General features: G+C 52.8%; 11 protein-coding genes across 11 annotated transcripts; 7 read left to right on the top strand and 4 right to left on the bottom strand.

Annotated features, from left to right (window-relative positions):
- Positions 1-597: 597 nt before the first annotated feature.
- Positions 598-2,937, bottom strand: BDV17DRAFT_271212 (kinase-like domain-containing protein). The gene is made up of 9 exons (XM_073758777.1): positions 2,685-2,937; positions 2,588-2,635; positions 2,400-2,529; positions 2,299-2,342; positions 2,146-2,245; positions 1,681-2,037; positions 1,535-1,613; positions 1,289-1,472; positions 598-1,223 (listed from the first exon to the last, which is right to left on the bottom strand). The coding sequence occupies exons 1-9, from the start codon at positions 2,738-2,740 to the stop codon at positions 1,028-1,030; spliced, it is 1,194 nt and encodes a 397-aa protein (XP_073612566.1). The 5' UTR covers positions 2,741-2,937; the 3' UTR covers positions 598-1,027.
- Positions 2,938-2,996: 59 nt separating this feature from the next.
- Positions 2,997-4,859, bottom strand: BDV17DRAFT_283735 (beta-lactamase-like protein; the record flags this gene model as incomplete). Its single annotated transcript, XM_073760407.1, has 6 exons — positions 2,997-3,321; positions 3,455-3,639; positions 3,743-3,953; positions 4,071-4,411; positions 4,488-4,685; positions 4,755-4,859. The coding sequence occupies 6 exons, from the start codon at positions 4,857-4,859 to the stop codon at positions 2,997-2,999; spliced, it is 1,365 nt and encodes a 454-aa protein (XP_073612565.1).
- Positions 4,860-5,272: 413 nt separating this feature from the next.
- BDV17DRAFT_271208 (glycosyl hydrolases family 31-domain-containing protein) lies at positions 5,273-9,285 on the top strand. The gene is made up of 5 exons (XM_073758776.1): positions 5,273-6,667; positions 6,805-7,405; positions 7,481-7,616; positions 7,669-7,802; positions 7,872-9,285. The coding sequence occupies exons 1-5, from the start codon at positions 5,330-5,332 to the stop codon at positions 8,534-8,536; spliced, it is 2,874 nt and encodes a 957-aa protein (XP_073612564.1). The 5' UTR covers positions 5,273-5,329; the 3' UTR covers positions 8,537-9,285.
- Positions 9,187-11,431, top strand: BDV17DRAFT_294159 (uncharacterized protein; the record flags this gene model as incomplete). The annotated part of the gene is made up of 5 exons (XM_073762781.1): positions 9,187-9,237; positions 9,325-10,440; positions 10,489-10,903; positions 10,953-11,158; positions 11,222-11,431. 5 exons carry the CDS (start codon positions 9,187-9,189, stop codon positions 11,429-11,431), a joined length of 1,998 nt encoding a protein of 665 aa, XP_073612563.1.
- Positions 11,432-12,941: 1,510 nt separating this feature from the next.
- BDV17DRAFT_283733 (putative GPI anchored protein) lies at positions 12,942-14,957 on the top strand (the record flags this gene model as incomplete). The annotated part of the gene is made up of 6 exons (XM_073760406.1): positions 12,942-13,363; positions 13,416-13,727; positions 13,777-14,056; positions 14,111-14,212; positions 14,272-14,336; positions 14,387-14,957. 6 exons carry the CDS (start codon positions 12,942-12,944, stop codon positions 14,955-14,957), a joined length of 1,752 nt encoding a protein of 583 aa, XP_073612562.1.
- Positions 14,958-15,291: 334 nt separating this feature from the next.
- On the top strand, positions 15,292-16,658 carry BDV17DRAFT_271195 (putative iron-sulfur cofactor synthesis protein (Isu1)). Its single transcript, XM_073758775.1, has 4 exons — positions 15,292-15,499; positions 15,552-15,779; positions 15,833-15,898; positions 15,952-16,658. The coding sequence occupies exons 1-4, from the start codon at positions 15,394-15,396 to the stop codon at positions 16,083-16,085; spliced, it is 534 nt and encodes a 177-aa protein (XP_073612561.1). The 5' UTR covers positions 15,292-15,393; the 3' UTR covers positions 16,086-16,658.
- Positions 16,659-19,506, top strand: BDV17DRAFT_271189 (uncharacterized protein). The gene is made up of 2 exons (XM_073758774.1): positions 16,659-18,047; positions 18,099-19,506. The coding sequence occupies exons 1-2, from the start codon at positions 17,259-17,261 to the stop codon at positions 19,104-19,106; spliced, it is 1,797 nt and encodes a 598-aa protein (XP_073612560.1). The 5' UTR covers positions 16,659-17,258; the 3' UTR covers positions 19,107-19,506.
- BDV17DRAFT_271187 (uncharacterized protein) lies at positions 19,406-19,633 on the top strand. Its single transcript, XM_073758773.1, has one exon. It carries the CDS (start codon positions 19,415-19,417, stop codon positions 19,577-19,579), a length of 165 nt encoding a protein of 54 aa, XP_073612559.1. The 5' UTR covers positions 19,406-19,414; the 3' UTR covers positions 19,580-19,633.
- Position 19,634: 1 nt separating this feature from the next.
- BDV17DRAFT_271186 (uncharacterized protein) lies at positions 19,635-22,724 on the bottom strand. The gene has a single exon (XM_073758772.1). The coding sequence runs from the start codon at positions 22,349-22,351 to the stop codon at positions 20,177-20,179; it is 2,175 nt and encodes a 724-aa protein (XP_073612558.1). The 5' UTR covers positions 22,352-22,724; the 3' UTR covers positions 19,635-20,176.
- BDV17DRAFT_283728 (phosphoglycerate mutase family protein) lies at positions 22,675-23,817 on the top strand (the record flags this gene model as incomplete). Its single annotated transcript, XM_073760405.1, has 2 exons — positions 22,675-23,310; positions 23,407-23,817. The coding sequence occupies 2 exons, from the start codon at positions 22,675-22,677 to the stop codon at positions 23,815-23,817; spliced, it is 1,047 nt and encodes a 348-aa protein (XP_073612557.1).
- On the bottom strand, positions 23,794-25,296 carry BDV17DRAFT_271182 (mitochondrial 54S ribosomal protein uL22m). Its single transcript, XM_073758771.1, has 2 exons — positions 25,131-25,296; positions 23,794-25,068 (listed from the first exon to the last, which is right to left on the bottom strand). The coding sequence occupies exons 1-2, from the start codon at positions 25,177-25,179 to the stop codon at positions 24,023-24,025; spliced, it is 1,095 nt and encodes a 364-aa protein (XP_073612556.1). The 5' UTR covers positions 25,180-25,296; the 3' UTR covers positions 23,794-24,022.
- Positions 25,297-25,320: the final 24 nt, after the last annotated feature.

The raw sequence follows: 25,320 nt of genomic DNA, 5'->3' as shown, positions 1-25,320 counted from the left end.
CCTTGTCCTTGAATCTGACCCTGGCCTTGAATCTGACCCTGTCCTTGGCCTTGGTCCTGCGCCTGACCTTGAGCTTGACCTTGCCCCTGTCCTTGTCCTTGTCCTTGACCCTGTCCCTGGCCTTGAATCTGACCCTGTCCTTGGCCTGAAGTTTGACCGGAGGCTTGGCCCGAACCTGATGTTTGGCCTTGGCCTTGACCCTGCGCCTGACCCTGAGCTTGACCTTGAGCTTGACCTTGAGCTTGACCTTGAGCTTGACCTTGGGCTTGACCTTGGGCTTGACCTTCTTCCTGACCCTGACCCTGACCCTGGTCCTGGTCCTCTCCAGATAGCCCACAATCATACCCCGGAAGCAAAGTTGCAACCGGCGTCGAAGTTGGCGTCGGCTTGGGCTGCGAGTTTTCTACGCCGTAATCCTGTCCCTGGTTTGGCTGGATATGTCCGTGACTGCCTGGGGCTGGGATTGGGGCAGGTGCAGCGTTGCTTCCATGAGGGAGGAAAGCCACGGCGACGGCGAAGAGGATGATGAAGGGGGTTATGGTGAGGATGGCGGAGAGGATGGAGGGAACTCTGCCGTTGAGTCTGGAGAACATGGTTGGGTTGAGATTAAATTGCTAGAGCAGTGTATTTGAGGAGATGGGCAGGTGAGTGCCCTGCTTTTTTCTTTTCTGGCCCAAGAGTTTTATAGAAACGAGCAAGAGACAGTGGTAGGTAGAAATGGAGACAAGTATAGATTGGAGATAGATTGCGTTAAGTAGGTAGGTTAGGGTAATAAAGGGAATGGTCATTACTTATGCGTCATCACTCGTTACTCAACCTTCTACCGTACGTACGTACGCACAACCTGCCCCAATACGCATGCTTCAGCGTCGAGCTGATGTCATGACAGCAGGGGGAAGTCATTTCCAACCATATACACCACCAACCGACATAGCCGGGAGCGAAGGAATCCAAGACCGCTCAAGGCGCAAATTCCCATCCCCTCTTTTACTGGGGAAGGAGTAAAGTTAAAGCCAAATCCCCGGCATTAAAGGCCGGTATAATCGAACGACTGCCCATCAGCCACGAAGTCCATTTGCGCAAACTTAGACGGGTCAACTGTCGCAAGATCTGGGAAAAGACCCGCATCGCCCATTAGGCTACCTGGGGGTTGGAGCTGTGATGGTTCCTGCGCAACGGGTGGGTTTGTGCTGGGTTGGAAGAAGTCTAGGACTTCGGAGTAACTGCAGCGTCTTCATAAGTATATAGTCTTGGGTAGATTGTCAAGTAAAAGGGGGAGACGACATACATCATGATCTTCCATTCGTCAGTTGGTAGATCGGCGTCATTGAATGACCAGTCAAACCTTGCGGCTGCGGCGGGTTCGTCTTCAGGATCGTGGTAGGGAGCCATATAAGGGTGTTTTAGACTTTGGTCGGCAGTGAGGCGCGCATCTGGATCGAAGATGAGGAGTTTTTCAAGAAGGTTAATTGCTGGAGGTGGATTCCGTCAGTTGGAAGGGCCAGTGTTCGAAGGCTCGTTGCGTCGCGCGTACCTTCGTCTTCGGCGCCGGGAATAACCTCCTTCAACGGCCGCGGATTTCTCTTCCCCAATGATGTTACCATCCGGCGAGTCTACCACGGTAATCCGAGTATGTCAGCTAGGTTTGTTCAGTGGTTTTGGGTGTTCGGGACGGCGCACATTTTTCGTCGTAATCCGGTCAACCACCTCGTCCGGTGGATTTCCCAGCAAGTCTATAATCAGCAAAAATTGATTGATGTGATCCGTTCCCGGGAACAACGGCCGGCCCAACAACATCTCCGCAACAATACAACCCGCACTCCATAGATCAACCTGATGCCCATACCTCTGCCAAGTCAACATGATCTCCGGCGCGCGATAGTACCTCGTCGACACATAGCCTGTCATCTGCGGTTCGTGGAGGCGGGCGAGTCCGAAGTCGCAAATCTTCAAATCGCAGTTCTCGTTTATTAGCAAGTTCCCCGGTTTGAGGTCTCGATGAATCACGCCTGCTGAGTGAATGTATTTCAATCCGCGCTATAGTGAGACAAGAACCACGCAAAACGGAGCGGCAGTGCGTCAGCCTCAGGAATCACCCGGGAAGGAGATTAGTGTGAGTGCAATTGCGGTCTTTCGTCTGCTTACTAGGATCTGATATGTGAAGTACTGGACGAATTTGCCTTCTAGGGGCTTTGCGCTGAGCAAGCGGTGCAGGTCCGTTCCTAGGAGTTCGGTTACGAGGTATCTCGAGTTGTTGTCAGTGTCCGACGAGCTCGATGCACCGGACGGGATGCGTACACGTCTTCCAGGGGTGAGATGAAGATATCGCTCATGTTAATCAGCTAGAGCGGTCAGAAGTCAGCACCATCACCGCCGGTATACTGTCAAAGGCATCGCACATTATCGTGCCGCAACTGTTTCAGAAGCTTCACTTCTCGGTATGTCCGTTTCGCAATCGCAGCGCTGTCGAACGGCTTCATCATCTTCTTGATGGCAACCGCTTGCTCTGCGATCAGGTCATACGCAGAGCTTCTGCTGGTCAGTTTTGCGCCGTCAATAGTCAGTCAAGGAGTCTGGAGAGCCATACCAGACAATGCCAGCAGTGCCGAGGCCGACGGGCTGCAGGTTGGCATATCTACAGAGGTCAGCTTGACTCTCATGACGCCCTGATAGCGGGGCAGTACCTGCTGGTGGTCTCGAAGGTGGTTCCCAGGATTTCGGAGCGGACGAACTCAGCCATGATGCAGTTGGAGATGGGGTAGAGGGGGAGACTGAGCAGTGAGAGGGAAGAGACGAGAAAAAAAGAAGGCGAGAGTGACAGAGGGGCCTAGTCAGGTACAAGGTGGGCTGTCCGAGGCCGTTTCCAAGGTTGTGTTTACGGTTGAGCTTGGGGCAATCTGATTGGCGGAATGAGATGCCAGCACGAGAAGGTACGGGTCGCCGACTCACGGCTGGGGTCGAAGCCTTCACCAATTTTCATTCTTTTGTGACTGTCTTCACATCTGACTGGGATTCCTGCTCGACTGCTCGTCCACCAGCACCATCCCAATCCACTGATCCAGCACTTCCCTCTTCCCCGTCTGTTGTGCCACTACCAGCAACTGCTGCTTGGTAAGAGCCAGCTGCAGGTCTGCGCTGTTCTCCTGCGCATCCTCCAAGTACGCTTGACTGTCGCGACGCCGACGAGTGAGGACCCCGTTACTGAGGATCAAACGCCACTTTTCTGCGATGTCCGTTACGTGCAAGTCGATACTGAAGGAGGCCTCCGCCGCTTGCTCGCTGTTCAGTTGCACAGATAAGATCTCGAAGAACTGGTCGACGCTCAGCTTTTCGCCTAGCGGTGTACGGCCGCCTGCCACCACTCCTGCTTTCTTGCCTGTACGGAGTTTCTGTGCCGCCGGGGTAGAAGTTGCGCCAGGTTGCATTTTCTGCACCAAATCCCAGCTGCTCGTACGTTGTCGCAAGGAGATTCCGTGCTCGCGGATTGAGATTATCTGGATCTGCTGCCGCGGCGTGAGCAAGAGGGGTTGCGGCAAAACGGTGGTCTCCTCGCTCTATAAAATTCTCCGCCTTGTCACAAAGCCCGTCAACGCCGCCAAAGCACTCTACGTATCGTTGCCCTTCCTCCCGGGGCGGGTACTACCAGAGATGCTCAGGGCGCCCGTCGAACCAGGTCATATATTTGTGGTAAATGCCCTGGGCCGGTTAGTCGTGCACATAGGTGATTACGCTGATATCTTACCTTAACGTTATGGCTGAGAGAGCCATAGAAACCACGACAGTACCAGGCACGCTCAAGCACTGGAGGCAGCTGCATTTGCTCTGCTATTTCCGTGCATGTCATATCTAGATTCATCATTCGGACTGTCTGATCGTGCTTATATCCATATAGGTCGCGCTGCTCCTCTAGCCTTGCCATGAGTTCCTCCTGTCCCCAGGTCGGCCAGTTATGGCTACCAAACACCACGTCCGAACCACGGCCGAACAAAACGATTGCCTCGTCCAGATACCCGACCATGCCTTCGCATCACGCACCTGCGCATCCCGTAGGGTGACGATGTTATGCATACAGTTTGTCGCCGTCTCGAGAATACATAGCGCCCGAAAACCCCGGAAGTGAAAGTTGATCTCCGCGGGTGCTTCTGTCCCGGGCACCATTTTGGAAGACAATAGTCATACCGTCGATGATATGCTTCTCGCCCGTGTCCTGAATGAGATTTGTAGGCGACATGAGGCTCGTCGTCCGAACACTCGAGTCCATTCCCAGTCCTATTCCCATCGGTCCTTCGGGGCTACGGGGGAGCGCATTCCCGTACATAAAGGCCCCTCTTCTCCTCATCGCCGGCCCAGCCAAAATGCTTTCGCTCAAGATAGCCTCCATGAAACCTTGCGGCGCGATGGTTGGCACATTCTCACCAGCGTCAATGACGCCCCCAATACCCATATAATGGTCCCCGTGCGAGTGCGAGTAAAATGACGCCGGTAACTATCTTCCCATGCCCACGGTTTGCTTGGTACAGTTCCAACCCCGTAGCTGCACACTCACAGGAGGCTAGCGGGTCAATAACAATGATTCCTTCTTTCCCCTCGACAATTGTCATGTTTGAGAGATCGTAGCCCCGTACTTGGTAAATCCCGGGACAGATTTCGTACAGCGGGTGCTTGGAATTGAGCTGGCCCTGCCGCTAGAGGAGCGGATGCGCCGAGTCTGGGCAGTCATTCTGCATAAAATCCCACGCTGAGGCGTCCCAGACGATGCGACCGGATGCATGTTTGATAATCCCGAGTTTCAAGGCGGCGATGAAGCCACGCGAATCAGCGTCGTAGTCTCGAGTGTCGTTGAAAGAGGGAGGCGACATTCTGGGTGCTGTACAATCGGTGTGAGAATGTGACATCACAGCAAATAACCTCTGCCGAGGCATACCTACAGAGAACAGCCAACACTACCCGCGACAGTTACTGCTCTATACTCCGAAAGCCAATAAAAGAGTCAGCCCCGGACTTTTGCCGGAGAACCAGACAATGTGTGCAATGATGTAGCTTTCCTGTGGGGCTGGCGCTGGGCCAGGGTCGCATTGCTCGGGCTTTTGCCGGAGGAGAGCTCCGTGGACAACTTGCGGGGAAATGATCTTCGCTGTTGTTGACTCTGGCCGATTCAACTCAATCAATTCCAGGGCAATCATAATATCGCCTTCTCCGCAATGACCTTACGACTTAGCTTGGCAGAGTGGCGGCTCGAAGTATATAAAGACCGGCAGGATGCGCGCGGTTCAGTCCCTGCAGACGAAGCAGATCAGCCCTTCCCGACTGTGCAGGGCTTCGATTGAGCATGTCCCTCAAACAGCTACTCACTTCGGCCGTGGCCCTAAGTGGGGCTGTCTTTGCGCAGAGCCAGGCTGGTGTCCCAGACCTCGCCGGCCCCGGGAACGATCTATACGAAAAGGACCTTTCCGCATGTCCAGGATACAAGGCTACAAAGCACTGGGAGACTCGGTCTGGCTTCTACGCAGACCTATCTCTCTCAGGGCCAGCATGCAACGTCTACGGGACTGACCTCCCGGACTTGAAGCTGGAAGTCGAGTATCAAACCAGCGAACGGCTTCACGTCAAGATCCTGGATACCAACAACACCGTCTACCAGGTTCCGGACAGTGTCTTCCCGCGCCCTGGCTTCGGCGAATGGGTATCCCCGAGCGACAGCAAGCTGCAGTTCAAATTCAACGCCGACCCCTTCTCATTCACAGTCTCTCGGACCGACACCGGAGAAGTGCTCTTCGATACTACTGGAAACAAACTAGTCTTCGAGAGCCAGTATGTCTACCTCAAGACACACCTCCCTCAGTACCCACATCTCTACGGACTAGGCGAGCACAGCGACTCATTCATGCTCAACACGACAAACTACACCCGGACGATCTACACCCGTGATGCCTACGGTACGCCCCAGGGAGAGAACCTGTACGGTGCTCATCCTATCTACTTCGACCATAGACAGAACGGTACGCACGGAGTCTTTCTCCTCAACTCCAACGGAATGGATATCTTCATCGACAACAAGGGCAACCAATACCTCGAGTACAACATCATCGGTGGCGTGCTGGACTTCTATTTCATTGCGGGCCCCTCCCCGCGCGACGTGGCTACCCAGTACGCGGAAATCACGCAGACCCCGTTGATGACTCCTTACTGGGGACTTGGGTTCCATCAGTGCAAGTACGGATACCGGGATGTCTATGAGGTTGCCGCTGTCACGGCCAACTACTCGGTCAACAATATCCCTCTCGAAACGATCTGGACTGATATCGATTATATGCACCTCCGGCGTGTCTTCACGATTGATCCTGACAGATACCCAGCCGACCTGTACAAGGACTTTGTGGACACGGTCCATGCGAGGGATCAGCACTATATCGTCATGGTCGATCCCGCCGTATACTACAAGGAATCCAACCCAGCGCTTGATGCAGGTCTCGATTATGACATCTTCATAAAGGAGAAGAATGGTTCTGAATACCAGGGTGTCGTTTGGGCGGGTCCCAGTCACTTCCCCGACTGGTTCCATCCCGACTCTCAGCAGTACTGGACCGAGCAGTTCTTGAACTTCTTCGACGGGCAAAACGGTCCAGATATCGATGCTTTATGGATAGATATGAATGAGCCAGCCAACGTGCGTCCGGCGCCGGTTTCCTCCTCCCTCTCCCTCTCTACATCTATACCCTCACCCACCCAGCAACACCTCCCAGCCTCCCCAAATCAACGCCGCCCCCAAGCTCCCCGCATTTTTCGAGTAACTGACGATTTCAGTTCTTCAACCGGCCTTATCCAGGCAACAATACAACTCCCGAAAACTTCGCTGAAGTCGATGGCGACCCTCCAGAGCCACCAGCAATCCGAGACGGCCCAGATGCACCCATTCCTGGCTTCCCGGCGAGCCTCCAACCAAACTTCGCTTCCGACCATGGTTCAACCAATAAGCGCACTTCTCAACCGCAACCTAACCAAGTACGGTCTAGCTCCCGCCCTCGCCGTAACCTCGGCTCCGGCCACTGGCGCTCCGCCAAAGCCAAGCGCAACATCGACCCCAGTGCTGGCTGGCAAAATGGTAAATCCACAGGCTCAGGCTGTGGTCCTGACGAGTGCAAGGGTCTTCCAAACCGCGAGCTCATTAGGCCCCCCTATATGATCCAGAATGGCGCAGGTCCAACGCTTGCAGACAGTACTGCCGACACGGATCTAATGCAAAGCGGCGGATACGTGCAATATGACACGCATAACCTCTACGGCGCTATGATGTCCACTCATTCTCATAATGCCATGCGTGCGAGGAGACCGGATGACCGAGCCTTGGTTATCACCAGGAGCACGTTTGCCGGTTCTGGTAGGGATGTTTCTCACTGGCTTGGAGGTAAGAACGAGCACCTTTGCCAACTATACCTTGATTTTTACTCTTTACAACAACAATATGCTAACTACTCCACAGATAATGTGTCCGGCTGGCTCTGGTACCGCCTCTCAATCAGTCAGATCCTCCAGTTCGCATCCTTGTACCAAATCCCTGTTGTAGGACCCGATGTCTGTGGCTTTGGTGGGAACACGACGGAGAACCTTTGTGCTAGGTAAGCCATCTCCAAAACGCAGCAGACCATGCATGACTGACGAAGACAACAGATGGGCAACGCTCGGCTCTTTCTACACATTCTTCCGCAACCACGCCGAGATCTTCTCAAACAATCAAGAGTTCTACCGCTGGCCGACCGTGGCCGAAGCAGCGCGCAATGGAATCTCTATTCGATACCAGCTTCGTAAGTCGACTTTCCTCACTGGCCCCCAACACCCACAAAAAAGCGACCTACTAACAATAAACCACCCAGTCGACTACATCTACACAGCTATCTACAAATCCAACCAAACCGGCGTCCCAACCCTAAACCCGCTATTCTTCAACTACCCCCACGACCCGGCCACATACCCCATAGACCTGCAATTCTTCTACGGCGACGGCATCCTCGTGTCCCCCGTAACCGAGGAAAACAGCACAAGTCTAACGTACTACCTGCCCGACGATATCTTCTACGAATGGGGCACGGGCAAGCCCGTCCGCGGGCACGGCGAATACGTCACACGTGACGATGTCCCCGTTACGGATATCACGGTCCATTATAAAGGCGGTATTATCTACCCGCAGCGCATTGAGAGCGCGAATACGACTACCGCGTTGAGGACTAAGGGGTTCAATATTGTCGTTGCGCCGGGTCTTGATGGGGATGCAAATGGGTCTCTGTATCTCGATGACGGAGTGAGTATTGTGCAGGATGCGGTGTCCGAAATTGACTTTTCGTATGTGGATGGGAGGTTGAGTATGGCTGGGACGTTTGAGTATGAGGCTGGGGTGAGCATCGAGACAATTACTGTTTTGGGTGTTGAGAGTGAGCCTCAGATTGAGGACGCGGAGTACAATTATGACACTGAGAATCAGAAGTTGGTGCTTCATGTTGATGTGCCCCTGACTGGGAAGTGGGAAATGACGATTTCTTGAGTTGGGTTGAGCTGGTTTGATGGGTGTTGAGCTTGGGGATAGACCACCCATGAGTGCATTGAATGAGAGCAGAGAAGAGAACAGAGAGGAGAGGAGGAAAGACACGAACATTATGAAGACCAAGCATGAAGTATATATAAGACGAGAAATGCACGAATCATCTTGAAGCAAGGCTCCTTCCATCCCGTCTAGACCATGGACGAAATATATACATTTCGCATCTTCAGGTTGCAAGTTGCGCGTTGCGGGTCTCGATGGCTGCAGCTGTCACCTGAGGTTTTCCTTCATAAGAATGCTCCTTGAACCATGGACATTATAAAGGTAAGTACAAAGTTTACCTAGTCGTAAGGGTTTGGCTCCCGAGTCGCCAACTTGGAGGCCAACAGGACAGCGTGGGAACGGACTTTCAGCAACCCGACCATGTCCGGTTGAGAAACCCTAACTTAAAATTGATCATCCGCTTTGGAACCGCTCGTTCTACCCGGGGCTCTCCGGAGGTGGGATGCCGTTGGACTGTACGTCAGAGGATATAAGGGGATTAGCAACTGGCTCCAGGCTGTCCAGCTACTTCATCCCATCTCCTTGTCAGATAACGCATACCCAGACCATACTAGAACCTTAGGATCCGATTGCATCCGATTGCATCCATCATGACTGTGAAAAAGTGCACAGAAGCAGGAAACCCTGCAGGCGACTCGCCGGTATGCATCGATCTATTCATATCCCCTTCTACCTTCTAGTACCAACCCTATTACCAATAAATGGCTAAACAAACGGTTCTTTATTAGTCGTCCAACCCCAGAGTCACAAACGACGGCCAAGCCCTCCGCGAGAGATGGGAATACAAAGTTGGTATATCCATCGACAACTCAACCCCACCCCCGAAGGAGCCATCAAGGCTGCAGCGGGGAAGGCTGGAGAAACATCCCCTCGCCAATAGAGAGCGAGAGCGAGAGCAGGGACAAGAACAAGAGCAAGCCCAACAGCGAGAGCGGGTCCTTTTCATTTCCCCCCCCGTTTATCCCCGGGCGGCCATCAACCGTGACCTAAGTCCCATACGTGACGGACAAATCACAGTGGGCGATGCGGTAGCGAAGATCCGGAGAAGAATTTATCAGCTTGAGGATTATCTGCGTCAAATTGCGAGCATATACGGATTGGCGGGGATGATTGGCGATGGAGACGCCGATGGGTATATGAGAGGAATTCGGAAACAATGCGAGAATCTCGATGGGTGTCTACAGAAAGTTACTGAGCTTATAAGGAAAGATACGACGGACGTTGTGGGTTTGCACTGGGATGAAAGTGGGGAGCTGTTTGTGCAGGTCCCTTCTACGCAGACAGCTCCATCCACATCCCCATACATTGAGACTGGCGATGGGGTATTTGGAATCGCCAATACAGCGGCCATGGCCGCGCGTGAGCAAGAAGAGAGAATTAGAGAAGGGACCCAGGAGCCGCGAGTTTATTCTACTCCCATTGTGCCGTCACCGCAGCGGCGGAAGTACCTAATGGGCCTGAACAACAATTTCAACGCCAGAAATGGCGCAGGCGCAGGTGCGAGGCCCGTCCAAAACATCCGCGGACAGGATGCTGCATCATCCTGCCCTTACACGGCATATATGACCGCGCGGGAAGAGCATTTGAGACGGTCCAACCAGCACGAGAATGAGTTGAAGTCGAATGCCACTGTCGACATCAACACTGTCACCGTCAACGCCAACGTCAGCAAAGACGCGGATGCAAAGACAAAGGGAGACGCAACTCCTCTTCAAACAGACCCCGGAGACGCTATCAAACTACGTTCCTATTACGCAGCGTATCTGCCGGCGCATGAAGAGCGTAGCCTGCAGCGATTGCAGCCCGAGACCGAGACCGAATTAAATGCCAACGCCAACGCCAACGTCAAGGCCAAATGAAAAACAAAAGCATCAGCGGAAGCAGACGCACAGCAAGCGCCTACCCAAGCGACTTCCGAAGAGGTTCCTGTATTCTCTTCCCTCCCGGAAGCTTTCGCAGCACGTGAAAAGCATCGGTCCCAGCGAATCCAGCCCAAGGCCAATTTGGCTACCAATGCCAACGCCAACGCCAATACGAGCACAGACACAGACGCGAAAGCAGAGGCAGAATCAGATGCAAAGCCTCGCGCCAGTTGCAAGGCTGACGGGTCTCCCTGTTCGTACTATGAAGCATATAGGGCAGCGCGGAGGGAGTGTGTGGCACAACGCGCGCAGCATGGAAAGGATTTGATCTCCGAAGCGAATACCAACACCAGCACCAGCAAAGACGCAGATACAGATGCAGACCAAAACACAGAAACAAAGCCTATCCAAACCGCGGCCGCAGACGCAGAAAGGGAATCCCATAGTCCCCAGACTTTCCATGCAGACAGCTGCATGAGCGAAGATATTGCAAGAGGGATATGGCAGTCCGAATGCCCAAAGGAAGGCGCCGCCTACCCAAGGACAAGCACAAACCACGCGCGAGGACGACGATGAGCAACAACTGTCGCGCCTAGGTCCAACACAAGAGGCCACGGCCACGGATGGCACGAGCACCAGCTCATATCTGCAAAAAAGCGCCGGAATGAACAGGCCGCGCATCCAGAGTCCCGCGAACAAGGTCGATCTGAGCCAGAACAAGTGATTCCAGAGACATGTCCGTGCTGGCAAGTACTCTGGTTAGCTCCCGCCGGAGCAGGAAGCTGTGTGCAAGGAGGAGGGTCAATGGCGACAGGTTCCGGGCATCCGCGATTGGGAGTTTATTCGGAATTCTAATGACCAAGAGAAGTGTGTTCAAGAGGTTGAGCAAACGAAAAAGGCCGTGAAAGGAGCACAGGGACATGCGAGGGATAAGGAGGAGACGGATAAGTCTGATGCCTATATAATGTATTGATCTTCTGTTCATGCTTAGAGTTGGTATGGGATGCTGGCCACGGCTTTGTGGAGAGACACCTCGTTCATATGTCGGGCCAGCAAGTTCAGCCAAATGTGGTTTTCGGAATGTCAACAAGTTCAAGGCACAAGGACTGGTATATTGGAAATATAAACTCAAATATTAACTCACTGTTTGAGAGCTCAATAAATTCCTTCTCTTCTTCTGCTGTCGAGACATATCCTAGTCACCGTACTACGTATGAAACCTCAGTAGATAGGTGTACGAGAGCCTTGCCGCGCAAGATCCCCTCGTGCTTCTCGAGGACCGTCGCGGTGAGAAGGCTTCTCCGAGCCTCGCTCTAGCTCCACCCCTGGTCCCTTAGCCCATTGTCGTCGTTTGGCCCCATTGACGAAAAGCGCAGGATGAAACATTCTCCTGCATTAAGACTGCGGTATGTTCTCGATAACAAGGGTCCTTGTTAAGTTGTTTGAAAAAAGCAACCTAGCAATCCAACCTGCATTGACTGCATTAAGGAGCTCTCATCAGAGCCAGCAGATACCCGCAGTGGAGGGCGCCAAGTACCAGCATAGCCCGACAACTAGGGTACCGGCGCGTAGCCGCGAAGGATTTAGGTGGCGATGATCCCTGCTCCTTATATTGCGGCACGGTACGACACGTTGACGGTTAAGATCACAGCAACCGGGAAAAGCCGGCAAACCTACAAACCCACAAGCCCTCAGACTGAGAGTCAGGCTCAGGCTCAGGCTCAGACCGAATGGAAACTGGACCGAGTCAGCGCCTGGCGTTCTTATTAGCACCAGGATCCAGGGGTCTAGTCCCTGGTCGATCTGACTCGGTTGCGTGTCCTGACTCCCGAGGTGTAGTTCTGCGTTTCAGTTATCGCACAGCGCTGTCTAGCCCCGGTATCCACTGCCCCAGGGCCCAGGAGCGCGGGGGTCAAGGCTTTGAGATCAGGTGTGTTAATTATTGATCATTGCTCCGAGAGGGTCATTCTCTGCTCTTCAGCTGGTGAATTCGCAATTGACCCTTCTTCCCACGGGGGAATCAAACCGATCTAAGACCGGCTTGCTAGTCTGCTGTAAAATGAACTGCTGGAGTGCGCCCTTAACAGAGTACAAACAGTGGCTGCGCATGCAGGAGGGGATTCCCAGTACCCAGGACCGGAGGAGAAACAGGGGCAGAACGAGGCTGTGAAAGTTCGCTTTGTTTGCGCTTATCTCTAGTTTGCAGCTGCAGCCTCTTCCCACACGGTAAGTGGGGGCCGCAGGTACAGTTGTCGCGCAAGACTGGACGAGACAGTGGGACCCTGGTCGTCTTAGGCATTGGCGTAGTTTGTAGTTAAACTTAAACTGCTGGTGTTGGATTTGAGGGTCTAAAACACTGATCGTATTCTGTCAGGCGTTTTGCTACTCATAAAAGGGGGCGAGATCCCGACCAGGCGTCGGGATGGGAGAGCTGCTTTTTTCTGGTCTATGTTTTGTCTATGAGGCTTGGGCTTCAATTGAGAATGGGATCCTTTGCTGCTCTTGTTTTGTTGCTGTGTTCCGTGCTTGTCCATGCAAGTAGCAATGCCTCGGAACCGAAACGTCTCTCTGCAGGGATATTGTTATCGAAGCTGAAGGCCCGAGGAGAGTTCACGGTTCCCTTATTGAGTCAGGAAAGTAGCTTCTATTACATCGCCGATGATGTGGAAGAGGAGTCAGTCTTCTCGGCAACACTGGATGTGAAGTCACAATGGCCCATCCTGGTCCTGGAGGATCTGGAAGCCGGCCTGGACAGTGTCTCCTGCGAGGATTCTGAGATACGACTGGAATTTGCCTCTACTGTCGCCGAAGAGAGTTTCAAGACGGCCATCGGCGACACGCCTGAATTCGTCATCGTCACTTCCCACGCTGGTTGCGACCCTGAGGGGGAACGTTCTGCACATCGGTTTGTAATAACCACAACCACAACTAAGAAAATCATACTGATGTTCAATAAGGGTGACCGAAGTGAGCGTTGACCCAAAAAGCCACATTATTATCTTGTACAAAGCTCGAATGGACTGGCATGACGCATTCTCATCAACAAGAGTGTCCTTTCGGCGCAGGCACCCTTCGGAAATCCAGAGACGCGGTCCGACGGCTGTCAAAAGACAGCAAACAGCCACGCAGGCATCAACGCCTACAGAGTCCTTTCCCGCCGCTCCATCGAAGGTTGACGGACTCAACTCATCGGCAGACACGTCCTTTGACGAGCTTCACACTGACCTGGAAATATATCCACTGGATATCCCACTTGCCGACGAGGTAGTGTAAGTTAGGGCACCAATCGATCATTGAACCATGGGCTGATTTATGCAGACCACAGCTTCCGGTTGTCGTAAGGTGCAGGACATGTTCGCTTGAAGGGAGCATTGAACTCTCCCAAGGACAATTCAGCGTTGGTCGCGACGCGGACGATGAGGGCAATGACGCCGATTTCGAATTGGACGAGGCGATTGGATTCTTCAGTAACAGCAGCGTTGAACTTGCGGTCAATCGGCTGTCCTCGCAGATAGAGCTTGAGCTTGAGCTCTCGTCCAAGGGCCCTCTGCTCGAACTGACCACTTCGCTCCCCACTATACCGCTCACCCCATTCCAGGTAGATTTACCGCACCTTCATGCGCAGACTAAAGGTTACTGATATTGCCTTTAGATAGCAGGTGTGCTCACCTTCGGCCCTCAGATTGTGCCGAACATTATCATCACGGCCGACCTCGAAGGAGATGTTGGATTCTCCTACGGCTTCAACGTGAGGGTAGGGCTGGTCAATGAGAGGAGTTCTAGACCTGGTCGTAGTTTACTGACGGGTGATAGGTTCCCGACAATTCCAAAGTATCGATTCAGATTCCCGATTTCGGCGACTCTGAAATAACTGGCTTGTGAGTGTCTTCTATCAGACGATCGGCCGCCAGCTGACATTGTCGTGTAGTGAGGATACGGAATTTGAAACGATTCCCTTTGAAGCATCAACCGAGGTGACTTCAGTTGCTCTGAGTATCGCATTCCAACCCCAGATCCTTCTCGGAATCAGCACCGGCCTCGACTTCATGAATGTGAACCTAGACGGTGGCATAGGGGCCTTTGTTAGTTTGCCTAATCTGTCTCTAAACGTCTCCCAAGTCACCGGCGTCAACGAGAATTGTGATGTTGTGACTGGTGAAGACGATGTCGTCGGCGACGCGATTCATCTTGCCCCGTCTGTAGAGCTTGACATGGGGGTAATTGCGAGCTATGATGTGCGCCTTGGAGCCTTCAACGACTCGCGGGCGACGGCGCCGGTTCTGGCATCAACCTCATACAGCCTTCCAACGGGCTGTGTAAGCTTTGAGCCTGATGTACATGAGAGCGACAGGGCAGATTCATCCTCCTCGGGCGGTACTGGAGGTGACAATGGTGATGGTGGGAATAGTGCGGCTAGTGCCAAAGGTGTCAGTGGTGTAACGCTCATATGTGCGGTGGTACTGTCCACGGTCGCTGCCGGTTTCTGCAGCTGGGCTTAGAGCAACCGTTGCTGATAGAAGGAGGGTCAATAATGCTAGATAGATAATAAGATATGATTATTAAAATGAATGAAATGAGAGAGCTCATTCGTCAACAGCTGCAATCTGCAGCAGCGACGCCGGTGAGACGATCAGTCTAGACTTTAAGAAGCTGGAAGCTGGAGTTGTCCGCGGAGGACCGGCCAGACTGCTCCGTGGTCGGGGATGAGGGTTCGGAGATAGCACGCCAAGCCGGAAAATTGAAGTGATGTAATTGGCCCACAGGAACCACCATGCCTCATTCAGCCAAGCGCTCTCACCTGACCTATTCCTAAGCAGGGTCGCCACAAATTTACGCGGATCTGATAAGAACCGACGTCAACTCCTCTGCCACCACTTCATTACACTTACATCTCCCCTCACCTGCTATCAGTCACAACTATACCAATATATCAGAATGCAATCCATCAGAACCGCTCTTCGCATGACCAGCGCGATCCGTCCCGGTATCGCCGGTCGCAATGTCGTCCCCCCTGCCATGGTCAGAGCCTACCATGAGAAAGATACGTGCCCATCCTGACCTCGGCCATGCTCTGAAGGCTAACCTCCTTCTACTGATTGATCACTACTCGAACCCCCGCAATGTTGGCTCCCTTAATCGCAAGTCCATCGATGTCGGCACCGGTCTCGTCGGCGCCCCCGCCTGTGGCGATGTCATCCGTCTCGACATTCAGGTCGACGAGGCGACTGGAAAAATCACCGAGACCCGTTTCAAGACCTTTGGCTGTGGTTCGGCCATTGCTAGCTCAAGCTACCTGACCACCCTGCTCAGGGGCAAGACTTGTAAGCTGTTCCCGGATCTTCCGGTTTCCGAGTTGCGACTGACAAGCTTATAGTGGAGGAAGCCGCAAAGATCTCAAACACAGATATCGCGTCTGAACTCTGCTTACCGCCCGTTAAATGTGAGTTTTCTGGTTAAACTTGCTTAATGACACCGGCTTATTCTGCCTTCTAGTGCACTGCTCCCTCCTCGCCGAAGATGCCGTCACTGCCGCCATCAAGAACTACAAATCGAAGAGAGCCGCCCCGGCCACAGACCTTGCCGGAACGGCCAAAGAAATCCCCAAGGAGGCGGCTGCGTCGGCGTAAAGATTGTTTTTGATTAATTGTGCAGAAAGGAGCAGAAGGAGTTGTTGATATATCTGATTAAAAGTCCTGAGCCCCGACTCCTAAATTGTTCGGAGTGGGGTGTTGATATCATCTTGGGCGTTGTACTTTAGTCACACGGTCGTTTTATTTCTATCTTATGGCGTTTATGACGTTAGATATCCAATGTGGTAAAAGATAAAAAGAAGTTAATCGGTTCGCTTGCTTGTAGTTGCTATTGTAGGAGGGTGAGGCTATCGCAAACCGAATGCCACCACCTATTTCCAGATCTCAAAAGGATCCATACCCTGAACATCTAGATTCTAGACGTTTGCTACAGCGATCTTAGCAGTGTTTAAGCATATCGGGGACAAGCGTTGGATCTTATCAGATGCAGAAACATCATACGATCGAGTGTCTGGCAAGGCCCAGGCGTGTGACTCAGCTTCCAAGTTCCTCAGGGGCCAGCCTAGATTCAATCCTGGGTTCAAGGGCTATCAAGGTCTCCGGCTGTATCTCTTGCTGATTGCGGGTTCTTGTCTCATAAAGCCAGGCAACGAACTGGACACTTTTGTGGATCATAACGGCTATATATGCAACTGGCCATACAAAAGTCACATTTTACATATCAGTCAGGACACGGTCAACTCCGCGAGAAATGCCAAATCATAATTCGTGACGTCGATTGAACAACGACGGTCTTCGCTGATCTCAATCATCGCCCATATCACAAGCTGAGATATTCCATCAGGAATACGACGCTCTCCCCACGTTGAGTCATCTCTCCCGATGGTCGGCCTGAGCCACAATCATCACTGCGGTCGGGGTCCCAAAGCAGACTAGCGCCCCGTCGGGGACCCGAAACGGGCAAGGTGCATCGATGCAGGCTTAGTTGGAGCCTCCCAAGGCTGCCGCCAGTCTCAAAGGTTCAGCTTCTGCTTCATCTTTTTTATCTTCATTTTCATCCTCTTCTCATCCCGAGTGAGAGTTTGCTATCTCCGTGCGATCTTGCATCTTGTTTTTTCCCCCTCAAGCGCGGCCTTCGTGACTGATATTGACGCTCCTTTTGCATATCGGACATTCCGCAATCGATTATTAGCCTCAGCCTCAGGCCTACTCTTCTTTGCGCTAGGCACTATACATCATTCTACACTCCTTGGTCCCAAATTCCTCGAAATGTCTGCCGACCAATTGCTCTACCCAATGGAGTTCTCTGGCCACGAGGAAGAGTGGCTTGAGTTCGACAGCCTCTTTCAGATGCCTTCCGGGTGTCTAGGCAGCCATTCCATCTCGGCGGATTCAATATCTCCGCGAGACCTTGATCAGTCCTTCACTGATGCTGACTTCTTGAACTGGAACCCGGACCTCGCTCTGTACTCCCAGGCTATGTTTCCCGAACTCGCGGGCCTCGAACCCCCTGTCGAAGGGCTAGACCAGTCTGCGCTAGACCTCCAGCAGTTCATCAACCCCAATGACGTTCTGCAGCCAGAACCGTCTCAAACCCAGTTCGTTGACCCTGGCTTTGACTACGCATCTTCGTTCCGGTACATGGTCGAGTCGCAGGCGGCTCTGGACACCCGATGCTTCTCACAAAAAGAGAAGCGGCGGGATGCATCGATTGCTCTACATTTGCAACGGATGCAGAATGCACCATGGCCAGACCTAAGTACCCCAAGCCTATCAAGCAACTACCTCTCATCTCCTAACTGGTCCGAGTCCTCACTCGAGGCCACGCCTTGTGAAGCTTCTTTCAACGTGACCCCCGCCTCTGAGTCGCAAAACTCGTCCCCGCCATCTGGTCCGGAACCTGGGGCTGCATCGATGCAGCTGGTGCTGGATCTCAACATGAACAGGACCATGAACGTGCCGAAGAAGCAGAAGCCGAGATCGAAAGCCCAAAGGGAAAACTACATCAAAGCTCGAAAGTATGGAGTCTGCGAGAAGCACCGCAAGCAGCACAAGAGGGTAAGCCGTTGCTCGACCTGTAAACGTCTCTCATATAACTAACGTCACCAGTGTAACTGCCTCGAGAAGGCAGTAGCTGCACACCTCGACGCCGATGTTTCACGTGCTGGCGCGAACACGACAGCCAACCTACACACCAACCACGAGAGAAGACTCGTCAACAAGTCACCACAATGCTCTGTCCAGAGCCCGACAAGCTCCGTAAACAACGGTCTACCCAGACCGCCACGCCAGTCGATCAGGGTACCACAGCCGGATCTGTCGCCGACGCAACCACTGGTTTCTCCAGGTGGAGCCCAGGTAATTGTCAAGCAAATGAAGGGACTACCGAGACCACTGGCAAGAGTATCACGACCAGACATGTCTCCTTCACAATCGCTGTCTTCGACGGGTCGCGATCAAGTCACTGTCAGAAAGACGTTGAAGCTACAAAAACCGAATGTCTTCCCAACGCTACCGGTGCAGACATTCATTTCACCTACGGGAGACAACGGATCACAAACAAATTGTATGAGCTCGCCTACAAGCTACAACAGAGCAGCTACCCAGAGTGCGCCGCTACTCGTGACGAGCCGCGGAGCACTCAATACACCTGCTCTATACAAAGACAAGGACAGCCAGAACACCGAATCACAACAGTCCAGATTGAGAATTAGCGCTTCTCGCCGGACACCTCGCCAATTGGCGAATACACAGTCTGTCCTAGGAAGTCGCGGATCTCTGGATGTACAAGGAGTACAAACTACGATTGCGGGAACCGCAATCACCAGAGGACTAGGAACTGCCCGCAGTTCCACCGTTGGCTTGCTATCGCCCTGGCAAGGCGCAAGAGCCGTCTCGACTATTACAAGCTTTGCCTTTGGTCATTTTGCTACATTTGCTAGCAATCTAGGTGCAGGCAGGGTTGCCCGCACCACTACGACTGGCTTACTATCGCTCTGGGAAAACTCAAGGGAGGTAGCTTCCTGGGCACGCTCGGCAAGCTCTGCTCTTGGTCGTCTTGCTATCGTCTCCTCCAGACTTTTGGTTCAAACAAGGCAGGAAATGGGGCTCTTGTGAACCTGTAATGTATGAACAAAGTCGTTCATACGATGTAGATTTCACGTTCACCCTGATCAGGGCGAGCCCAAACAGAAAAAGTGTTCATTGTGAGGTTTTAGCGAGTTTCATATACCTGCCGCATGCTGATACCGTTGTTCTTCGCAGCTGGTCTGATGGAGATTTTAGATAGTTGAATGTAATAGGTGCTAATAATATATGTATATAAAGATAGAGATACGCGGGTAATTAGCTGCTTAACTCCCTAGGATAAAACTTAACAAAGTTCAGTTATCTGCAAAGGGGCCTAAGGAAGCTCAAGGAGGGGCATGCCTTGGTCCACGGAAGAGGAGGGCCTTCTGCTGAAGCTAAAGAAAGATAAGGAGCAGTCTTGGGTAGAGATCACGAGGTTATTCTCGGAGGAATATCCAGGGAGAACTCGAGGCGTGATCCAGGTATACTGGAGTACGAACCTTAGTAAAAAAGAGGATTAACGCTCTACAATTGAGCTATCGCCCCCTCGAGACTAAGAGGCTTAGACGTCTAGACAAAATTAGAGAGCTTGTAAATTTAACTACTTATGCTTTCGTGCGTAAGAATCATTCGCTCTGGGGGTTCCAGTACACTTGAAGCACATTATTCCACAAGTATTCAAGCATGAGGCCACTTGCTGTCGCCGCAGGCGTACAAAAATTGGATGAGCCAATGACTTCCAGATACACCGCTTGAATCCCGCATATTAGTTTTTCTGATTTCAACTGCCCTTTATGACTGTTCGGCCCGTAGTTCCTCTGTTGTCGTCACGATCGCTGCGGCGTGGTCAATTCATTGGCTGTCATCCGTATAGCTTCTGACAGTAACTGGAATCTAGCAAGTTCCAATAGTATCAACTGATTATCAGCATAATCTCGAAATCTTATCGGTCGGTATCCATTCTCTGGCGACACCTCTTGACCTGTCCCTTTTTCGCATTCCTAATGGCTGCTGTATCAGCTTCAAGAACCCGCAATCGTCAATCTAGACGTAAGTTATTCGTGTGGTTGTCGATCTTTCACATAGTTTCCGGGACCTCAGTCGCATCACTAGGACTCTCATACCACCCGTATTCTTTTGTGGCGTTCATGAGACGCACATCGTAGCCGTTTGGCAGACCCTGGCCGTCTGTACGTCGGTCGCTGATCTAATGTGCATCGATGGAAGTCAATGATCAAGGCACGGTTCAGCTCAGCATTCCATAGTATATTCTCTGGTCGGAGATCCTGGTGGATGACACCTAAAGAATGTATCTCTTTCAACGACCGTGAAATCGCATAATCAAGAGTCTTTCCTGATTTTGAATGGCTTAAATCCTCACCGCCCCAGCCCATAAGAAGCATGTGGCGTATATCTCCTGCGCCGTGCAGGAAGTAGACTTTGGCCAAGTCAATCGCTCCAAGGAAAACTGGAATCGCCGATCCTTGCGCGCGCTGAAGGATACGGTAAACATCTGCTTCGCGCGACACCTCTTTCCAGCGCCGTGACGTGGTGGCTTTACCGACGATAGTATACCCGTGCGCGGCACAGGTGACTTTGAACGGCGCACTATAAGACCCACGAAACCCCATCGGAGTGCAGTTATGATCCAGATCTTTGTCAAGCTGCTCCTTAATCATCTGCACCAAGGTCTCCGCGTCGATCGGATGTCGGTCGTTATGTCTGCCAGAGATATGGAGTTCAGCGTTAGGACAGCGAGGGTCTAATGCGCCACCTTGCTGCAGCCCCAAAAGGCACTGTTGCGTGCAGAATTGCGCTACATGTTGATTAGATCGCCTGCTTTGGTTCCCTTGCACATCTGTTCGGCGTGCAGATTGATGAGTTGGGGGTGATGATGTGACCTTGCTGAAACCCCGCTTCCGTCCAGTAGGCAGGTTAGGACCTGCGTCAGGGTCTGGAGAATCCTCCCGGTGTGGCTGATCAGATGATGGCGCACATCCAGGACCGGATCGCGTGGTCACTCGACGACCTTTGGTGACGGGCGACTCAACCGGGGAAGACGATGGCAGGTACTCAGACGTAGTCTGCTCCGAACTAGTGTATTCAGAACCAGGGTATTCTATACTCAGAGCATTCTGTTGTGATTCCGTTGTGGGAATCTGCGAGCGCACACTGTCAAAACTGGCATGCCAAATTGGCAGCTGTGCCCGCGCATTATTCCGCCAGGCTTGATCACGACAAGAGGAACGGAAACTCATCAAGCAGAGGCATAGGGACCTCTCAATTCGAGTCCTGGGTACCCCAGTCCTTCTGACACTCGCTGTTCGGTCTATAATAGGGTCACCTAGGTCATAATAGAGAGTACCTGGGTCGTCGAAGGGCACCCAGAGCTGCACGTCCATGAGGCCGTTCGTTAAATATGAATACTCGAGGCCTTCTTGAATCATCACATGATATTCTTGGACGATTGCTGACCCTACAAGCCGCGCTGCGTTGTACTTTGATCTCTCCGCCTCTTCCGTAGGAATAGTATCGGGTTCGACGACTTCTTGCCAGAAATCCATCGGCCGGAGCCCCTCACGCAGGCTTGTCACGGAGAGCTTATGTGGTGGTTTGTATTCGACCGTAGTGAGCAAGGTATTCGTGTTACCGTCAACTCGATGGATGCAAAATTGGTCAGGCCTGGAGGGTCTCGTAGTTGATGATCGGCTAGCATCTATCTCGTCATCTTCGTCCAGAGCATTGGCGTGATTATCAAACCAGACTCCGCTGCCTAACTGAAACTCCTCTCGAGCATTGGGTATTTTGCATAACTCGGCGACAATATCATGCACATGATCTTCCACGGCTATTCGCTCATAGGACTCGAGATCCTGTTCGCTGCTAATCGGTCGGCGGGCGATACGGCGGCCATGGTCTTCTAATGCAACAAGTGGTGTGAATAATTGCCGTGCATCCTCTTCCGTGGGCTGTAGGTAGCAGCAAACTGATTCGTAGATTTCTTGTTGCCTAGCTGCACAATCTGTCCACGGAAGCAGTCGTATAGGGCAGTATTTGCCGGTAGGAGGGGGAATAGTGCCTGTTGTGGAGCGAGAAGGGGCTTCAGCTCGTAGCGGCCGCCAAAGGAGATCATGGGAATATAAGATGAACTCTCCAAAAGTCGTCGGTCGGTTGCGCTCTCTTTCCTGTCTCTCTCTTTCCTCTGCCTGTCTCTGTCTTTCCTCTGCCTGTTTTCTTTTCTCCTCTGCCTCGAGAAAAAGCGCTTTATAGTCCGGAGAGCTGTTTCCACTCATCGTGTTCGTGGGAGATGATGAGAGAAGACTCCATGGCGACGTTGGCGAATGTGTTGTTGTTGTCGCATGTCAGCGGATTCTTGGACTCCGGATTTACTCATACGCCGCCCTAGCCAATCATTGGCGCACCAGGACCAGGAGCCCGCGACACACCACGGCCCCAAAGCCGCTAGATCAGAGTCCCGCTAGCAAACAGCCGCAGTCTCCACTCCAATTCTGGGGATCCCAAGGCTTCACTATCACCCAGAAGCTTCGTCCATTGCCTGGCTGTTGTCCAGAGAGCTGCTGCCCTGCCTACCTCCACGCCTCTCGCTCTCGACAACATGGCAGACCCAAACCTAAACCCAGACTCAACCACAACCACAACCACAACCACAACCGCGGACCCAGATTCCCCCTCCCACTTCCACTTCACAACAGTTCCAAACATCTTCCTCCAATCCCTCGACACAACCGACCCCTCCACTTTCGACTACACCAAGATCTTCGGCCTCATCTCGCGCTCGTACCCGTCCGACCCCGATCCCGACCCCAATCCCACGCCCAACCCCGCAACCCAATGGCCCCGCCTAACCTCCTACATCACCCATCTAAACAGCACCGCCCCAAATAAAAACACCCGATACAAACTCCTAATCCTCGGCCGACACGGCCAAGGCCTGCACAACGTCGCGGAATCCCGATACGGCACGGCATTGTGGGACTGCAAATACTCGCTCCTGGACGGCGACGAAACGGGAAGCTGGTTCGATGCAAGGCTTACGGAGGTAGGACGGGAACAAGCGCGCACGGCGCACGCGGCTTGGAAAACGCAGATTGAGAGGGGGATTCCGGTGCCGCGGAGTTTTTATGTGAGCCCGTTGATGAGGTGTTGTGAGACCGCGTGGATTACGTTTCAGGGACTTGGCATTGGGATTAATGGGGAGGGGGAGGGGGAGTTTAGGCCGGTTGTTAAGGAGGTATTTCTTGCTATATTTCCAATGCCAAAAGAAAGGATCACTTTTACAGTATATCTGTATTCGAGTAAGGCTAATGGATATGTCCCTGTCCCGCAGCTCCTCCGCGAAACCCTCGGCCTGCACATCTGCGACGCGCGCAGTCCGAAATCAACCATTGCAAATGCCTACCCCTCATACAAATTCGAAGATGGATTCAGCGAAGAAGACCCGCTGCACAAGGTCGATTTGCGCGAATCCGACTCAGCGCGAGACGCGCGCTTCTACGAACTACTCTCAGATATCTGGCATACCGATGAGGGGAGTGTTATCTCGTTAACCGCGCACTCGGGGGCGATTACGAGTATCCTTAGTGTTGTAGGCCATAGGAAGTTTGCGGTTGAGACGGGGGGTGTTATTCCGCTGCTTGTTTGTGGGGAGAAACGGGGGGGACGGGGGGAGGAGAGGGTTGTTGAGCCTTGGTTTGGAAGGCCGCTGTGTCCTGGGGAGAAATCGAACGAGGACGAGTAAAGTGAGAGTACGAGTTTGGGTGGTATGTAGTTTATTTCGTAGTGTACATAGATGAGCTCTGGACATAGTAGGAAGATGAATGTCAGATGTAAAGATAACAGATGCTAATCCGGCCCAGGCGGAGTGCTCCCAAGATGTAGATAGTTAAATAATACAGAACGCCAGGAATAGTAGTATAGCTTGAGTAAAGGACATACTGAGCAGATCACCAGCTGTAGTACTGGTTCTGCTGCGTGACCGGACGGTCGGGCAGCTGTGTCCAGAGCTTCGCCTTGCGCTTGCGCAGCTCCCTGGCCTCGCGGTCCTGCCACTCGCGAATCCGCGTCTTCTCCTCCTTTAGCACAACGGACAACGAAGTGTGCGGCGGGCGAAGCCTGTTAATCACACCGCGCGCACGGTGGTCAAAGTCCATGCCGTACGGGCCACGATTAACCCACGCCTGGTCGATATAGATAGAAGTAGGATCCGTAATGGTCTTGCGCTCGCCAGTCTTCGAGACAATCGTAAGAGGTTTCGGCTTGGGCACTTCCTCGCCATCAGGACCAACAGCCTGCGCACCAAGCCCCATACCAGAGCGGACGATCGCCATATTCTTCGCGTGCTTCAAGTGGCCCAAAACATCCTTCGCAGCCTTCTTCTTACTAAACTGCATCTGCACAATCGCCTCGTCGATGTTCTTCCCTGCGATCTGGCGCGCGAGCGGACCTAATTTCTTAATGCTCGTCTTGAACCAGTGGCTCTTGGCCAGCGTCTCTCGCTCCGCTCGCATAATCTGCTGCGTCTTCGAGAGCCGCCCACGCTGCCGAACCTCGCGGATAGCCATCTTCCGTTCCCACGTGAGGCGCGCTTTCGGACGAGGGTCTAGCACCGCGGCCATGTTTGCCCTGTTCCGCTTCTCTATCGAGTAGTCGGCCTCCTCTGCTGTTTCTCCTTCCTTAGGGGCACCAGCACCAGCCTGCTTGCGGCTCGGTGTTCGCCCAGAGGCCGTAAGTTTAGGACCGGCCTCATCCTCGGCGAAAATTGAGTCTGTGCTCAGTGCACCTTCTTTCTTTGGGGGGCCGGATGCCTTGCGGACGGTGGGTTTTGGGGCTTCCGACGCCTTTCCGCCGAAGCCGAAGAAGTTTTTGATGGAGGAGAAGGTGGATGATGATTGTTGTTTTGGCGCTTCGGGCTTGTTGTTTTGCTCTTCGGCACGTCGGATGGGTGTGTATGTGAGGGTGCGGCGAGGGACGTAGGTGATGCCGGACCGGGCTGGGGATGGATTGGGTCAATTGGGCTGAATGGATATATAGCAGTAAATTCAAGAAGCTTACCTGACCGGATCAGATGTCCGTAGGAGTGTAGGGAGGCCATTGTAGCCATGAGTACGAACACCTGCTGATCTGCTTCGGACCAACAGGAAAAAGTTGGTCTTGAATGGTGCGCACTTGGCCGGTTTGCGGTGCCGTATACTGCAGGCACATGTTCGCCTTATTGCCTGAGGTATCAAGGAGCATCAACACC

Source organism: Aspergillus undulatus (genome assembly GCF_047715775.1).
Source record: "Aspergillus undulatus strain CBS 261.88 unplaced genomic scaffold BDV17scaffold_50, whole genome shotgun sequence".
Taxonomy (NCBI): Eukaryota; Fungi; Ascomycota; class Eurotiomycetes; order Eurotiales; family Aspergillaceae; genus Aspergillus; species Aspergillus undulatus.
The sequence above is the reverse complement of the archived record's forward strand: the minus strand, read 5'-3'. Positions and strand labels throughout refer to the sequence as shown.

What these genes read in the sequence shown, in the direction of transcription:
- BDV17DRAFT_271212 (XM_073758777.1), bottom strand. Translation starts at nt 2,740, where the DNA reads ATGGCTGAGTTCGTCCGCTCCGAAATCCTGGGAACCACCTTCGAGACC. An exon ending in ACCTTCGAGACCACCAGCAG is followed by an intron (nt 2,636 to 2,684) that starts GTACTGCCCCGC and finishes TGACCTCTGTAG; the next exon opens with ATATGCCAACCTGCAGCCCG. An exon ending in GGCACTGCTGGCATTGTCTG is followed by an intron (nt 2,530 to 2,587) that starts GTATGGCTCTCC and finishes GACCAGCAGAAG; the next exon opens with CTCTGCGTATGACCTGATCG.
- BDV17DRAFT_271208 (XM_073758776.1), top strand. Translation starts at nt 5,330, where the DNA reads ATGTCCCTCAAACAGCTACTCACTTCGGCCGTGGCCCTAAGTGGGGCT. An exon ending in ATATGAATGAGCCAGCCAAC is followed by an intron (nt 6,668 to 6,804) that starts GTGCGTCCGGCG and finishes TGACGATTTCAG; the next exon opens with TTCTTCAACCGGCCTTATCC. An exon ending in CTCTATTCGATACCAGCTTC is followed by an intron (nt 7,803 to 7,871) that starts GTAAGTCGACTT and finishes TAAACCACCCAG; the next exon opens with TCGACTACATCTACACAGCT.
- BDV17DRAFT_271195 (XM_073758775.1), top strand. Translation starts at nt 15,394, where the DNA reads ATGCAATCCATCAGAACCGCTCTTCGCATGACCAGCGCGATCCGTCCC. An exon ending in CAGAGCCTACCATGAGAAAG is followed by an intron (nt 15,500 to 15,551) that starts ATACGTGCCCAT and finishes ACCTCCTTCTAC; the next exon opens with TGATTGATCACTACTCGAAC. An exon ending in CCTGCTCAGGGGCAAGACTT is followed by an intron (nt 15,780 to 15,832) that starts GTAAGCTGTTCC and finishes ACAAGCTTATAG; the next exon opens with TGGAGGAAGCCGCAAAGATC.
- BDV17DRAFT_271189 (XM_073758774.1), top strand. Translation starts at nt 17,259, where the DNA reads ATGTCTGCCGACCAATTGCTCTACCCAATGGAGTTCTCTGGCCACGAG. An exon ending in ACCGCAAGCAGCACAAGAGG is followed by an intron (nt 18,048 to 18,098) that starts GTAAGCCGTTGC and finishes TAACGTCACCAG; the next exon opens with TGTAACTGCCTCGAGAAGGC.
- BDV17DRAFT_271187 (XM_073758773.1), top strand. Translation starts at nt 19,415, where the DNA reads ATGCCTTGGTCCACGGAAGAGGAGGGCCTTCTGCTGAAGCTAAAGAAA.
- BDV17DRAFT_271186 (XM_073758772.1), bottom strand. Translation starts at nt 22,351, where the DNA reads ATGAGTGGAAACAGCTCTCCGGACTATAAAGCGCTTTTTCTCGAGGCA.
- BDV17DRAFT_271182 (XM_073758771.1), bottom strand. Translation starts at nt 25,179, where the DNA reads ATGGCTACAATGGCCTCCCTACACTCCTACGGACATCTGATCCGGTCA. An exon ending in CGGACATCTGATCCGGTCAG is followed by an intron (nt 25,069 to 25,130) that starts GTAAGCTTCTTG and finishes ATCCATCCCCAG; the next exon opens with CCCGGTCCGGCATCACCTAC.